The 15,383-nt window shown below is 32.8% G+C and overlaps 1 protein-coding gene across 5 annotated transcripts in view; it reads right to left on the bottom strand.

Moving 5' to 3' along the window:
• LOC114341352 (rab GTPase-activating protein 1-like) overlaps positions 1 to 15,383 on the bottom strand; it is a 121,895-nt gene that overhangs the window by 10,216 nt on the left and 96,296 nt on the right. For 3 of the 5 annotated variants that reach the window (XM_028292311.2, XM_028292172.2, XM_028292244.2), the window contains exons 14-15: positions 10,436 to 10,716; positions 6,005 to 6,172 (exon numbers count right to left, since the gene is read on the bottom strand). In XM_028292311.2, coding sequence (XP_028148112.1) covers positions 6,005 to 6,172; positions 10,436 to 10,716 — 449 coding nt within the window. Of the gene's footprint in view, positions 1 to 1,424; positions 1,652 to 6,004; positions 6,173 to 10,435; positions 10,717 to 15,383 lie in introns of those variants that run through there. The other 2 variants (XM_028292438.2, XM_028292373.2) reach the window with 2 other exon arrangements.

Raw genomic sequence — 15,383 nt, 5'->3', positions numbered from 1 at the left:
CTACCGAAATTATTTTAGATTTATAAGCCAAAAAATTGTTTTTCTACGGCAGTGCTAAAACAGCCACTTTCCCGCACGCATTTTGTTTCCGAAAGTTGCACTTTCCCGCACGGCGTGCAGATAAGTAAATTTTTCCGCACGGCGTGCGGAAAAGTAGAAAATCTTCTAATATGACATTATAATATACTATAATACATGCAATAAACTAATATTTAGGTATTATTTACTAATTTATTTCAAATATATCTTATTTTGTTCATGTTTAAAGCTACGTCAAGCTACAGAAATCTAAATTAAATCGATAATTTTTGATAATTTCCCGTCGTCAAGTATATTACGTCAGATGCCCTTCGTTGATACGAAAAAATACATGCAGTGACATTAATGGCAATTAATGTTTTAAAAATTATAAAAGTGATGACTTTCAATCGTCAAATTAATATTTATAACAACTGTTTGTTGGTTTTTAACAGTTTTATTCATGAAATAATCGCAACAAATTGCACTCGATCTCTAAAATTAATATAGAATTTTTGCCCTCGTCACACTTTAGACATAATTTCTGACAAATTTAGACAAATTAAAACTGTCAAACTGTCACTCGGGGAAAATTCAATAATTTTAGAGCTCTTGTGCAATTACTACTGATAATTCGATGAAATAAAATTATTTTGACATAATATTTAAAGGTCAAATCAGTAGACAATTACAATGGTTTTGACTCGTCATCATGGAAACCAATATCGTCGTTGTGGTAACCCATTATATTGAAAGTTTGCCCAACCGTACAGCCCTAGAAAAAATATTGTTCCTAACTCGTGCGGAAAATGTCTTCCCCGCACTCGACTGCTTGCCCGAACTTCGCTATCGCGTCGTTCGGGTCAACGGCAGTCTCGTGCGTGAAAGTATCACTTTCCGCACTAGTTAGGAAAATAACTATTAAGAATTTAAAAAATTCCCTAAGCTTTTCCAGTTGACCGATTTCAATTTTTTCAAAGTGTATTTGAAAGCTTTAGCCTTTCTTTACATACAGAAAATCTCTTCAAGTATTTAAACTGTTTATTTTGGGCCCAGCCCAATTTTTAAAATATGAACGTTTTTTGCGGATCCTGGATTGCCAATTTTTTTGAAAAAACTATTAAACCAATCCTAACGAAATTTAGTATGTATTTTAGACGTTTTATAAAGTTTTTCAAAGAAAAATATGAAGACTGCAAGTATGAGAACAACAAATTTAAAGAATAAACTCCATTTTGGCACTTTTTCCCCAATTGTTGTTATATTTTAAACATTAAACTTTATATTTCCAATTTCTAGCTAGTCAAATATTATGTAAAATTAAAAAACGAAACTTGTACATTCTATATTTTTTTGTAGGAAAAATATCTCACGAGTTGTAGGCGGGGCGCAAAAAGCAAAAAAAATTAATTTTGGTCAGATTTTATTATATAAAAAATAAAGCACAAGGTTGGCGCATATCGTGATTATTGATACAAGGGACATTCTGAAGTAATTCCAGCAATTCATATGGCAAATGTCCATTATGGTCTGTTTTTCGACAAATCCGGTCTGGACTAATTACCATTTCCAATTATTTGAGTAACATTGAACAGTGTTAGATTTATTTTGAATTACTTAGTGCCATTAAAACCTGCAAGAAAAAAATTAAGTAATATAACCTCAATACTTTTATTAATAACCTAACCTCAAAATATTTTAATTTATCATTGACAGAATAACACCTAGATTGCGCGCTGTAATCTAAAACTGTTCCACCAGTACGATAGAGAAATATGTTTGTATTTAGGCTATGCATCTCATTCTAATCGACGGGGTTTATCCAATCGGCGGCAGTGGGAAAGTCACGTGGTTGACAAAACCCGTCGATTAGAAAGAGATACATACCCTGTTGACATTTTTCTCAGTCGCACAGGGGGAACGATTTTAGTTTGTAGCACGCAGTTTAGGTATTATATGTCTATTATTTACTTCAATTTGATAGAAAATTCTTCTCTTAGATCGTAGGCTTGAATTAAACAATATAAAACAATTATTTTAAGAGCGTAGGCGCAAAATTTCGGGCCTATACTTTTTAACACGTTCGGTGCCCATGAACAAGCGTCTCTTGGATGGTACACTTCCCGTCATAAAAAACTGGTACACTTTTTTTTCCAATGTAAACCTGTCTTCAGACTTGACATAATGGTTCGTGAGTCACTTCGTTGTTGCCATTACAGATAACAGAATTTCACTAGATCTAAATAAAAAAATAACGTTCAAAAATGTATAAAGTTTTTTATTTTTATCATCAAAAAACTGTATCTAATAAATTTAATAACCAGAGAAAGCGTTGTTAATCTTAAAAAATCCACTTATAACTGAAAAATTAAACCATTAAACATAATAAAAAGCAATAGGTCCAGTCCTCGATGACTTATTTAATTACATAACATCAGTCAGATTTGACAAGTTGGTCAAAGTAAATTTTTAACGATGCCACGTCAATTACGTAAGTGTGATAAAACGAGAATAATTTCTAAAATAGAAGATGGTTGGTCTGTCCGACAACTGGTTCAAGAGTTCAATAATATTTAAATTAGAATGACACATTTGACAAGACCAACTTACACAACTTAAAAAACACGATTTCCGGTTATAGGAGTTGTACCAGTTTTTTTATGACCACGTACTTATATAGATCGTTCATTTAGTAACACAGTACTCCTGACACCACTTATGCGTCATCGGTACCTTTGATAAAACCTTCGTGACACTACTCGTGCGTCATGGACACGGAACGTGTTAAATGCATTCATTTTTTCGAATATTGAGAAAACTAAGAAGTATTTCTGACAAATATAAACGTAGAATGAAATATTACATTATTACCGAGGACCGAAAGTCACTGAAAACCTCTATAATGTTTTTTGAATAAGTTACAGCGGGTGAGAAAAAAAAAGATAAAAATTGAATTTGTTTTAATTTCAAATATTACTGCCCTCGGTAATAATGTAATCTTTCATTCTGCGTTTAAATTTTTCAAATATACTTTATTAGTTTATTAAGGATTCGAAAACAAATAAATGCATTTAAAAAGCATTGGCCCCAAATTTTGCGCATACGCTCTTAAAACTATTCTTTATATAAAACTTGTATTTGTACACAGTACCTCATCGTGTGACATCAGACTTCTTCTTCTTAGCCTTCTATCGTCCACGTTTGGACATAGGCCTCTCCCAACTCCTTCCATCGGTCTCTATCCTGAGCAACATATTTCCAATTCGTTCCGGCTACTCTTTTAATATCATCAACCCATCTCATCTGTGGTCTTCCTCTCGGTCGTTTACTTTGGTAAGGTCTCCAATGTTGTATCGTGGCATTCCAACGTTGGTCTTTTTGTCTAACAGTGTGGCCTGCAAAGCTCCATTTAAGTTTGGCAACTTTTGTTGTTATGTCCTCGACTTTTGTTTTTGATCTTACCCAGTCGCTCCTCTTTTTATCTGACAGTCGTATACCTAACATTGCTCTTTCCATAGCTCTTTCTGTTGTAGCTAGTTTATTCATATTTGCCTTGGTTAGGGTCCAGGTTTGACACCCATATGTCATGATAGGAAGGATGCACTGGTTGAACACTTTGGTCCTCAAATATTGATGTATTTTGCGGTTCTTAAGTATCCAACCAAGTTTTCCAAATCCTGCCCATGCTAGTCTTGCTCTCCTATTAATTTCCGCACTTTGGTTTTCTTTGTCAAGTTTCAGGATTTGGCCTAGGTAGATATATTCCTGGACTTTTTCTATCTCACTGCCATTTATAGTTATGCGTCTGGGGTCATCTGTGTTTGTCATTATTTTTGTTTTCTTCATGTTCATTTTTAGACCGACGTATTGGGAGCTGCCTGCGAGTTCCTCTATCATAATTTGCAGTTCCTCGAATGAGCTCGCTATAATCACAATGTCGTCAGCGAATCTGAGGTGATTTAGCTTCTTGCCATTAACGTTAATGCCATAGGTTGACCAATTTGTCGTTTTGAAGACGTCTTCTAGTGCTAGGTTGAAAAGCTTTGGCGATATTACGTCTCCTTGTCTCACGCCTCTCTTAATAGGGATGGGATTTGTATTTTCGTCTAGTTGTACTATCATAGTTGCATTTTCATATATATTATGTATTAGTTGTCTATATCTCGAATCTATTCTACAATTATTAATAGCTTGTTCTATGGCCCACATCTCGATACTATCAAACGCCTTTTCATAGTCTACGAAGGCAAGAAATACGGGTAGTTGGTATTCATTTGCCTTCTCTATCAATGTTCTCATTGTCAGCAGATGGTCTGATGTACTATATCCTTTGCGGAAGCCAGCCTGTTCCACTGGTTGGTAATTGTCCATTTTGTAGGTCAACCGGTTGTTAATAATTCTCATGAATAGTTTGTATACTTGACTGAGCAACGATATCGGTCTGTAATTCTGTAGGTCACATTTGTCCCCTTTTTTGTGTAAAAGTATTACTAGACTTTCGTTCCAGTCTTTAGGGATATTGCTATTATGGAGACATTTATTAAATAGCTCTGTTAGTATAGGGATTGTTACTGTCTTGCTTGTTTTCAAGAGCTCGGCAATTATACCGTCCTGTCCTGGAGCTTTATTATTTTTTAGTTCTTTTAAAGCTCTTTCTATTTCGAATCCCTTTATATTTGGTAGTACTTCTGATCCCACGTTTTTTATTTTTCTTTTGACGTTCTCCTTTGTTGATTCATTAGGCTGGCTTTGCGAGCTGTACAAGCTTTTGTAGAAGTCTTCGACTATTTTTGTTATTTTATATTTGTCCTTCTCTTCCTTACTATTGGCGTCTTTAATTTTAATGATTTTTTGAACACCCAATGCGGGTCTTAGACATTTTAAGCCTCTGTTGTTTTCAATGACTCGCTCTATTAAGTTCTCGTTCCATTTTTGTAAGTCGCGTTTTAGTTCTTTTCTAATTGTTTTATTAAGTTCTATGTATTCTTGAGTATGGCGTTTGTTTTGCGTTAGTAGTTGTCGTCTTTCCGTCATCAGTTGTTTAGTTTCGTTGCTTATTTTGTCTTCTTTAGTACTTGTTTTCTTTGCGACCTGTAGTCCGGCTTAGAGAAGGTTCTTATTGATGTTTTTGTTAATTTCGTCAATTTCATCTTGATTATGTGAAGGATCATATTTGAACTTATCCGCTAAGACCTCTCGGAATTGCTCTTCATTTGTTTTTACTTTAAAGGCATCTATTCGCGTTGTTTTTTTAAATATTCTTTTCCTCTCTTCTTTCATGTTAATATTTATTTTTGCTCTAACTATACGATGGTCACTACCCGTTGTTACGTTGTTTATTGTTGTTACGTCTTCGAATATTCTTTTGTTGTTTGAAAGAAAATAGTCTATTTCATTTTTGGTGGTTCCGTTAGGTGCAACCCATGTCCACTTTCTGTTAGGTTTCTTTTTGTAGAAGGTATTCATAATATACATGTTTTCTTGTTCCAGAAATTCCATAAGTTTTTCTCCCCTTGTGTTTCTTGTGCCGAATCCAAAATTTCCAATCTTGCTTTCAGAGTCTTCAATCTTACTTCCAATTTTGGCGTTAAAATCTCCCATTATTATTATTTTGGATTCTCTGTTGGTGTCTATAGCTTTTTTAAGATCTTCGTAAAAAGTATTTATTTCTTCATCAGTTGCCTTTTCAGTTGGAGCATAAACTTGCACAATCTTTAATTTGGTTTTTGGATTTAGTTTTAAAATCATGTATGTAACCCTGTCTGAGATGCTGTCAATTATTTGAATTTGTGATTTTCTCTTCTTGTTGATTAAGAAACCTACTCCACCGTATGTATAGTCTTCATTGCCTTTATAATAGAGCCTGTTGCCTGAATGTAAGTCCACATACCCTTCACCTCTTCTTTTAACTTCTGATAGTCCCATTATATCCCAACAGACATCAGACTTACAATACAATAAATTACATACAACATAATAATATTACCTGATTACGACATTCAGCTTCAACGTGAGCCAATTTCGTCTGGGCTAATTCTAATTCTAACTCTCGTATCCTTTCTTCTTCATTGGCGTTTTCGTTACTACTAGTCGTCTTATCTATACTCGCTTTTTCTAAATGCTGTGAACAACTTTCACAATTCGATACCTTAGTCTAAAAATAACAAATCGTTATATCAGTAAAATTATATGATTAAGAGGTAAACTCCTTTCGCTCAACTCAGACGCAATTTGACAGATTCAGAGTAAGAGATATACAACACAAAAATTCCTACCTCAGACTATTCACAGCTCAAATAAACTTGCCATTGACTCCAAATTACCAAATGAGTCTTTGGTCATACAGTGCGCTGGAATAAGTGTTACCCCCCTTATTAACTTATTTATTTTTAGCACAAGCAAAACGCTCGGACAGGTTAATTTTTAAAATAATCATAGTATATTATAGCATCAAGATTTCGAACTTTATGCGATACCTCTACAGGTGACAGGCATAACTTTAATTTTTTTAAATAGGATAGTACATCTGGTGACACCCCATTTAAAAGCCTTTGAAATACAGATTACAAAAATATATTTAATCCTTTTTGAGAGCGCAGGCGCAAAATTTGAGTCGAATTCTTTTTAAACGCATTTTATTTCGAATCCTGAGAAAACTAGAAGTCTTTTTGAAAAATTTAAACGCAGAATGAAAGATTACAATATTACCGAGGGCAGAAAGTCCCTTAGAATAAACACAAAATTTCTTTTAAATGATATAATATTTGAAATTAAAAATCAGACTAAATTTTCTGTTTTTTTCACCCCTGTGACTTATTAAAATAAACATTATAGAAGTTCTCAGGTACTTTAGACCAGGGGTCACCAATTAGTTTCCCTGAGGGTCCGTTTCGAAAACCTATGACACTTCCGGGGTTCGGATTTATGCTGCCTGTGTCTGACTGTTCTGATTCGGTTTTTTTGTGGATTCTTGTTAAAACATATCCCCTATAAACAAATCAGAAGGGTACCGGGCGAAATTTTTGGGTAGAAATTGTTTAATATTTTTTTTAACAAATTCAAAACATCACCTATTTGCCCGAGAAAATATGTTTTTAGCATTTTTGGGTCATCTTAAATAAAAAGATCTGTCATTTTATTAAAACAAGAGTTTTCAAGCATCGAAATGCATATTTTCGCATTTTTCAGATTTTAAATCGCTTATAACTCGAAAAATATCAACTTTTCAGAAATATGACAAGAGACCTTTATTGTTTATAAGTACCCAAGAAACCTAAAAATACATTTTTCGAGACAAAAAAGTAATTTTGAATTTGCTTGAAAATTTGTTTCACCCGGCACCCTTCTGATTTGTTTAAAGGGGACATTTTTAAACAGCAATCCGCAAAGAAATCGAGTCAGAAACATTTTTCATACGAAAGTGGCCTCATACATGGACTAATATGGAAAGGAAAACTAATAATATCTGATTGTTTTTTTGGTTACTGTATACCTTTCTGTAAGTTTTCCTGGTACAATAAATAAAATATAAATTCATTGTATATTGTTTTGATGTTATTATCAGTATATTTTGAAAACAGCAGTACTGTAAATTATTACTGAGAATATTTTAAAAATTAGGAATTTATATTTTGAATGCTAATGAAGTTTTTAGAAAGGAAACAAAAAAGTTCAAAAAAGTTTTTTGAATTTTGTAGAAAGGAAACTGAGGAATTTAAAATAAATAATCATAGTACAAAATGCTAATTAACATGTTATCTTTTCTACATTAGTTTCAATGCAAGGTATTTGTTGCAAACTTATTAAATCTGAAAATTATTTTAATTAAATGCACATCTGAAAAGTACTCCTACTTAACATATAGTAGAGAGGAAATGAATTTAAAAAAAAATGCACATGACAATTTTATATTACAGCTTACTTAATTTCAAAATTAATGATTAGTAAGTATAACAATAAGGGGGAAAACTCTTTGTAAAATTAAATTATCAGAGAGAAAAATGATATTTTTTTATGTACAACCTGTCTGAAGTTTGGAGTGAGTTTAGTGCAACTGAGTCTCATTAGGGAGTTGAGATATTCATCTGTTAAGTGAGATCTCTACCGATTTTTAATAAAGTTCACTCTTGATCAAGCGGCTTCGCACACATAAGTTGAACGAAACATACTACACAATTTCATGGCCAAACATTTTCAAAATTGCCAAACACTAGATATATTCTCAATTTATTGACGGTCCGCACAAAACTAGCTCACGTTCCGGATGCGGACCGCGGTCCGCTAATTGGTGACCCCTGCTTTAGACCAACGATAATACTGTAATATTTCATTCTGCGCTTAAATTTTTCAAAAATACTTATTTGTTTTCTCAGGATTCGAAAAAAATGAATATATTTAAAAATAATTCGACCGAAATTTTGCGCCTACGCTCTCAAAAAGGATTAAAGTAATATATATTTTTGTAATCAGTATTTCAAAAGCTTTTAAATGAGGTGTCACATGATGTACTTTCCTATTTAAAAAAAAATCAAAGTTATGCCTGTCACCTGAAGAGGAATCGCGTAAAGTTCGAAACATTGATGCTATAATATGCTATGATTATTTTAAAATCGACCTGTCCGAGCGTTTTGCTTATATGCTAAAAATAAATAAGTTAATAAGGGAGGGGGGTAACACCTATTCCAGTGCACTGTATAAAACTATTGTTAGGCCGATGGTTACATACGCATCACTCGTATGGTGGCCAAAAACACAACAAACAACAGCTAACGCCAAGCTGCAAAAAGTGCAGCGGCTAGCTTGTCTGGGAATCACAGGGGCAATGTCAACATGCCCCACTGCAGCTTTAGAGACGATGCTGAACCTTCCTCCCCTGCAGTTCTGCATAAGGAGGACGGCAGTCACCAGCATCTTAAGGGGCCATCCTATTATAAAAGTACGAAATTCATATACTTTTTTGGGAATTAAAAAAAAAAGTACTGTACCAATTGTTTTGAAAATTTGCATGAGAATTTATTATAAAAAGAAGTACATGTGAAACAATTTTCATAAAAAAATATAGAAAATTAAACGATTTATGCACCATCTACTGGCACCGTGAAATTAAAAACATAGCTCCACTGCTGCAGTGATTGGGACTAATCCAGATCCTGAAACATAGAATTTCAAAGTTATTATTGAAATATGTTATTTTCTATACCATCAACAAGGGGTTTTTTGATCAGGGGATAAAAAATGTCAATTTGGCGGTTTTTGAAACTGAAAATGTTTTAGCTAATTTTAAATTTTTTTTAAACACTTCGCCATTTTTCCAAATTTTAATATTTTTTAAAAATCCTAGTTGATGGTATAGGAAATAACTTATATTTCAATAATAACTTGAAATTTTATGCTTCATAATCTCTATTAGTCCCAATCACTGCAGCAATGGAGCTGTTTTTATTTTCACGGTGCCAGTAGATGGCGCATAAATCGTTTAATTTTCAATATTTTTTTATGAAAATTGTTTTACATGCACTTCTTTTTATAATAAATGCTCTTGCAAATTTTCAAAACAATCGGTACAGTACTTTTTATTTTAGAAATTCCCAAAAAAAGTATATGAATTTCGTACTTTTACACTAGGGTAGCCCCTTAAAGCTGCGACAGACACAAATAATGGAACCTGGCAATCTAGTGGGCCATCTAAAAATTTTGAAAGAAATTCCTTTGAATTCTAAGGATAGGCCAACAGATGTCACGCCAGTAAAATTTGACTTCGAAACTCCCTTTGAAGTGGTTATAAAAAACCACCAAATGGTGAAGCAGTTGAACCGAAAATTGAAGAAGGTTCACTCGTATGGTATAAGAATGGATCTAAGATAGATGAAAGGGCAGAAGTGAGAGTTACCGGGCCCAATTTTTGGCTATCCAAATCTCTTGGACACGCCCCAACTACCATTCAGGTAGAAATACATGCCATAGACATGAGTGCCCAAAAATGTCTCAACCGAGACACTCGTAGGGCAAAAGTCTTTATTTTGTCAGACAGTCAAGCTGCCTTAAAGGCTCTAAGCTCATTTACTTGTGAGTCAAAGTCAAGAGGCTGGTGGAACGCAACAAAGTAACTTTGATGTGTGTGCCAGATCACAAGGGAATTGCAGAAAATGAGGAAGCTGATAGCCTCGCAAAAGATGGACCAACTTACTCCTCCAAGTTTAAAAAGAGGGTATAGCTATCAAAGAGACTTATTAATATTTATTCAGCTCAGCTGGGTGCTATTGTTGTAGGTAATAATATGATCCCATAAACAAGGGATCTACCTGTTTTATGAAATGAACCCTTGTTTATGCAATTTCATACCTTGAACAATTAACACCCAACTGAGCTGAATATTAATGAGTCTCTTAAATAGCTCGTACCAAAATATCTTACGTACCTTTAGGCTATCAAGTTCTGCTTTTACTTCGTGCAACTGGGTATCCAGCCGTTGCCTTACCAACTTGTAATCGTTAATAATGGCCGCGTTGCTGCTTTTATCGCTCTCCGCCTGATTCACCTCCCTCTTCAACATCTCTTTCAGCTGACTTATCTCGTCCATCATCATCTTGCGTTCGTCTTCGTATCTGACGACGGCCAATCGGAGCTGTTCGACCTCGCTGGCCTCTTTCTCCGCTTGATCCGCAGCCTCTGAATCCAAATTGATAATTTCCCAGCTGTCTATGGAAGTATAGCACATTAAGGGCTCTTACTTTTTGCGCCAAGCGTGGCAGAAATAAAAATTTGCAATTAAATCCAATAAAAAATTAGTTCTATACTCTATTCTATACGTTAAAAGAAGTTCATACAATAAAGCACTAGATCTACAGCGCATTTCAGACATGCGATTCTAGTCCAGGGTAATAAGGATTTTCTCAGGACACTCAAAGATCCAGGTAGCTGACTGCTTTTTTAGTTATTTTAGACCTATAGGAAGAAAACCTAACTGTTTCCTGCCTAGAGTTCAGGTCCGTTTTTTAATTATTAACAATTTATTGCAAAAATCGCGATTTTATAGATTTTTTGCACCCTATTCAAAAGCTAAACAATTGACATAAAACTACAAAATTTAATTTTTTAGAACATTGAAAAACCTTCAAAATTATTTTGAAGGATATTTGTTAATAACTTTTACTAAATTTAACTTAGAACTTTAGTGTTTCACCAAAAGTTGGTTATTTTGGTACTTAACAAACCCTCAAAATTTGAGATCGATTCATTAATTAGTTTAAAAGTTATTCTATTTGTTTATTCCAGAGACATTTATTTTGCAATAACATAAGACAGAAAATAATGAACATTGGTCAATTCTGAGTATGCCAAACGAAAGTAGAAGACTGATAGTATCAAAATGTATTAAAAAAAGATAAAAAAATTAATCAATATAATCAAAAATCCTAAAGCCAAATTTTTTTAATTTTGTAGTTTATAAATATTTAGAATAACTTGACAAATATTGTCCGTAGGAACAATATTTTTATATATTCGGAAAGCTAGTATTTTAACACGAATGTTCAAATAAAAAAATTTAGCTTGGGTTCATTAGGGACAAAGTTAGCCATTTGTTTTTTTTTTAATTCACAGCTAATTTGTTTATAATAATTAAGGAATTTCATTGATGCCATTTTAAATAATGGGACTTGTATTTTGTATTAAAAATTTGCATAAACATTGTATCTTCACAGCACCCTCTACGATTTTTTAAAATTGTAGTTCAAACGGTTACTAGGGGGAACCTACGAATTCACCGAGTTAAAATACCGAAAAAGCAATTTCAAACTAATACAATTTTCTGTATCTCCGGATTAACTCAATGGATTTTCATCTTTCTTTTTTTAATTCGTATGTAATTTCTACGTACATTACAAATTTGCAATTTGTTTATCATCATCATCATCATTCTCTTTGCCTTATCCCTGTGCGGGGTCGGCTTCCCTAATTGCATTTCTCATCATTAATGATCATACAAAAAGTTAAAGTTCACTTTAATAAATAAATTATTTTTATTAGATAATTATTTATTGAAGATAATTTATTTATTAAAGCATACCTTAACTTTTTCTATGATTAATAATGATAGTCTGATTAAAATCATGGATTTTTGGGAAAAAATTATTTTTTCAAAAATTGTTTAAACAAATTAGATTATTTATTAATTAATAAATGTCAAATTGCAAATAGACAAATTACATATTTGTATTGTACAGAAAAATTACATACAAATTAAAAAAAGAAAGATCAAAACATATTCAGTAGATCCCGAGATATAGAAAATTATAGTAGTTTTAAATTGCCTTTTTTAGTTTTTGAACTCGTGCATTTGTCGGCTCCCAGCTCCCCCTTCACTTACCACGAGTAGTCACCAACTGAACAACATTTTTAAAAATTCGTGTAAAATACCAACTTTTCGAATATGTAAAATGATTTTTTCTACGGAAAATACTTTTAAAATTGTTCTAAATGTTTATAAACTACAAAATTTCAAAAATTTGGCATTAGTATTTTTGACTATATTAGATAATTTTTTATCTTTTTGTAGTAGGTACATTTTGATAGTATCACTTTTCTAGTTTCATTTGACATGCGCAGAATTGCCTTATCTTCATTATTTTCTGTCTTATGTTATTGCAAAATAAAGGTCTCTGGGAAAAACAAATAGAATAACTCTTAAACTAATTAATGGATCGGTCTCAAATTTTAAGGGGTTTGTTAAGTACAAAAATACACAACTTTGGGTGAAACACTAAGGTTCTAAAGTAGTTTTAGTAAAAGTTATTAACAAATAACGATTTTCACTTATTTTGCAGTTTGCGTAGCAACAAATTAACTTGTTTAACTTTCAAAAGTCGGCATTTTGAAGGTTTTTCAATGTTCTAAAAAATTAAATTTTGTAGTTTTATGTCAACTGTTTAGCTTTTGAATGGGGTGCAAAAAATCGCGATTTTTGCACTAAATTGTTATTAATTAAAAAACGGACGCGAACTTTAGACAGAAAACAGGTAGGTTTTCTTCCTATAGGTCTACAATAACTAAAAAAGTAGTCAGCTACCTGGATATTTGAGTGTCTCGAACATGGTCTATTTCCAGCTTATTACCCTGGAGTATTCAGAGTACGAAGGATAGGACCATGCAAACTAAATGATAATGTTCTTGACAACGTTGCCGCTGGTAGCGTCACGGTAGCGGCCGTGAAAGGTAGTATTAGGCAGGTACTTGTAGAGGATTATCTCAGTTAACTGCTGTGGTATACACAAGGAGGATTTATTTACGATAATTCACAGAATGGCCGAAATATGGCAAACCCGCTTGCAATATACAACCATACTGATTCTAACGCAGTATAGACGTATTTCTTCTAGATATGCCTATCCGTGACGAATGTTGCCGATCATCATTGCAATTTTTATCTTATCTGCAGGAGCGCAGAATATAAAATAAATAAACGCAGAAAATAAAAACTGCCATAATGATCACATTGATATTGCAAATTTTTATTTCCTTGGTAAGTTCGTCATAAAAGCCTTAATATGCTTTACTTAAGCCAAAGCAAAATTTTATTTGTCATGTCAATCATTTTAAATTAATAATTCGAGTTTTTTAACGACAAGTGAATATTATTAGAAAAAAAATATTTGTTACATACCGTATTTGTTAGTTAAGCAGCCAAGAAACATTGCAAAAGACCACATGCCATGAACATACTACAACTACAACTAACTTTATCAATGACATAAAACCCTTCCAGGTATCAAGACCTTAATCAAAGAAATAAATCAACCGCAATTATATTTTATCGATTTTATGTAACGAACGATTGTTTTCAGTTTTATGACCTTTTTACTGCCATGTTTTTTACACTGGTACCCTTTGAAATAAACAATCGAGAAATGTACTTATTTCCACCAATATTCACGGTAGTTACGGTACACTACAGCTAGCTTTACGACCCTACTCCCATAGAAATGTAAACAATGCTATATATGCCTATACAGAGGGGCATCACATTGTTCTTAGACGAATAATTCGACGGACATTCAGCCCTATTCTGTAACTTTTAACAAATCGAATAGAAATGACCAAGTCGAATCGTAATTCCCAGAAATCGGAATATTGGATATCTATCGCGTCGTTTTCGTGTTTGGATTGACATTCCATAACTCACATCGTCATCAGTGTAAATCTAAAAGGCCAACTTCTATTTGACGCGATCAGGAAGAGGTGGCAACACCGCACTGCAAAGTGAAATAAGTGTTCTGTGCTAAGAATGCATCAGAAAAGAAGAAATACAGTCGAACCCGCTTATTGCAATAGCCTTCGTGCCAAGCAAAAATATTCTTATAACCAGGATATTCTAATAACCGATCATTGGTGGCTAGTCGTCGAAATAAGTGTACCGAATATACGTAATAATAGTACATACTAGTTATGTTAATATGTATATGTATATGGTTTTAGGTCTTTTTATGTCAATAATACAATAGCGTAACGTATTTATTAAAAAAGAATGTGTGTGTACTTTGTACGCACGTAAGAAGTTATACTTCTATTATATGATTTCTTAAAAATAAATATACTTTAAACAGTTTGTTTTAATTTTTTTTAAACACCAAACTAATTTTGTGCTTACCGCTTTCAAAAAAATAAAAAAAAGTATAGGATTGCACTGGATTCGAACTCACGACCTCTCGATCTCTGGCCGAATTAGTCGAGGCATTGAAGCACAAAAAAGGCCTTACTCTCGATTTTTGGCGCAGTAAGACGGATTGTAATGCAGTTTGGTGCGTTGGATTCGTGAGAATGTCAGGAAATTTTGTGAACTATTGTAATAAATAAGAAATCTGAAATTGCATTTGTGCATAAGAAAAATTCATTTCAAAAGTGCATTTTGAAATAGGCAATTATTATAAATTTGCAACCCGGTAAATAGTTGGGCAACATCCCGATTAATTATTTTAATTATTTTTAATCATTTATAAGTCCATATAATAATAGTCTAAGATGTCAATAACCATTAATAATAAACAAAAAAAATTTCCTTATGTGGGAATCGAACCAAGTACTAAGGGATCCGTAGCTAAATACACATACCGCTAATCTACGCGGACACTTGCTAGACAGCGGCGATATTAGGTATAAACAAAACAAATTGGTAAGTAAAAATTGTAAAGAAAATTACTACATACTTAAATGTATTATAAAATTAATATATTCCTAAATTTTAGAAGAAACATTCGTAAATAGGTATTATTAATATCTATTAATGTTACTAAATGAAATATAAATATTTTGACGTTTAACAATTTGACAATTCACTTTTAACTGCAGTGCCTTAAAATTTTTAAAGCATT

Source organism: Diabrotica virgifera, chromosome 5 (assembly GCF_917563875.1).
Source record: "Diabrotica virgifera virgifera chromosome 5, PGI_DIABVI_V3a".
Classification (NCBI taxonomy): Eukaryota; Metazoa; Arthropoda; class Insecta; order Coleoptera; family Chrysomelidae; genus Diabrotica; species Diabrotica virgifera.
Note: the sequence above shows the minus strand (reverse complement) of the source record. Positions and strands in the feature narration are given on the sequence as shown.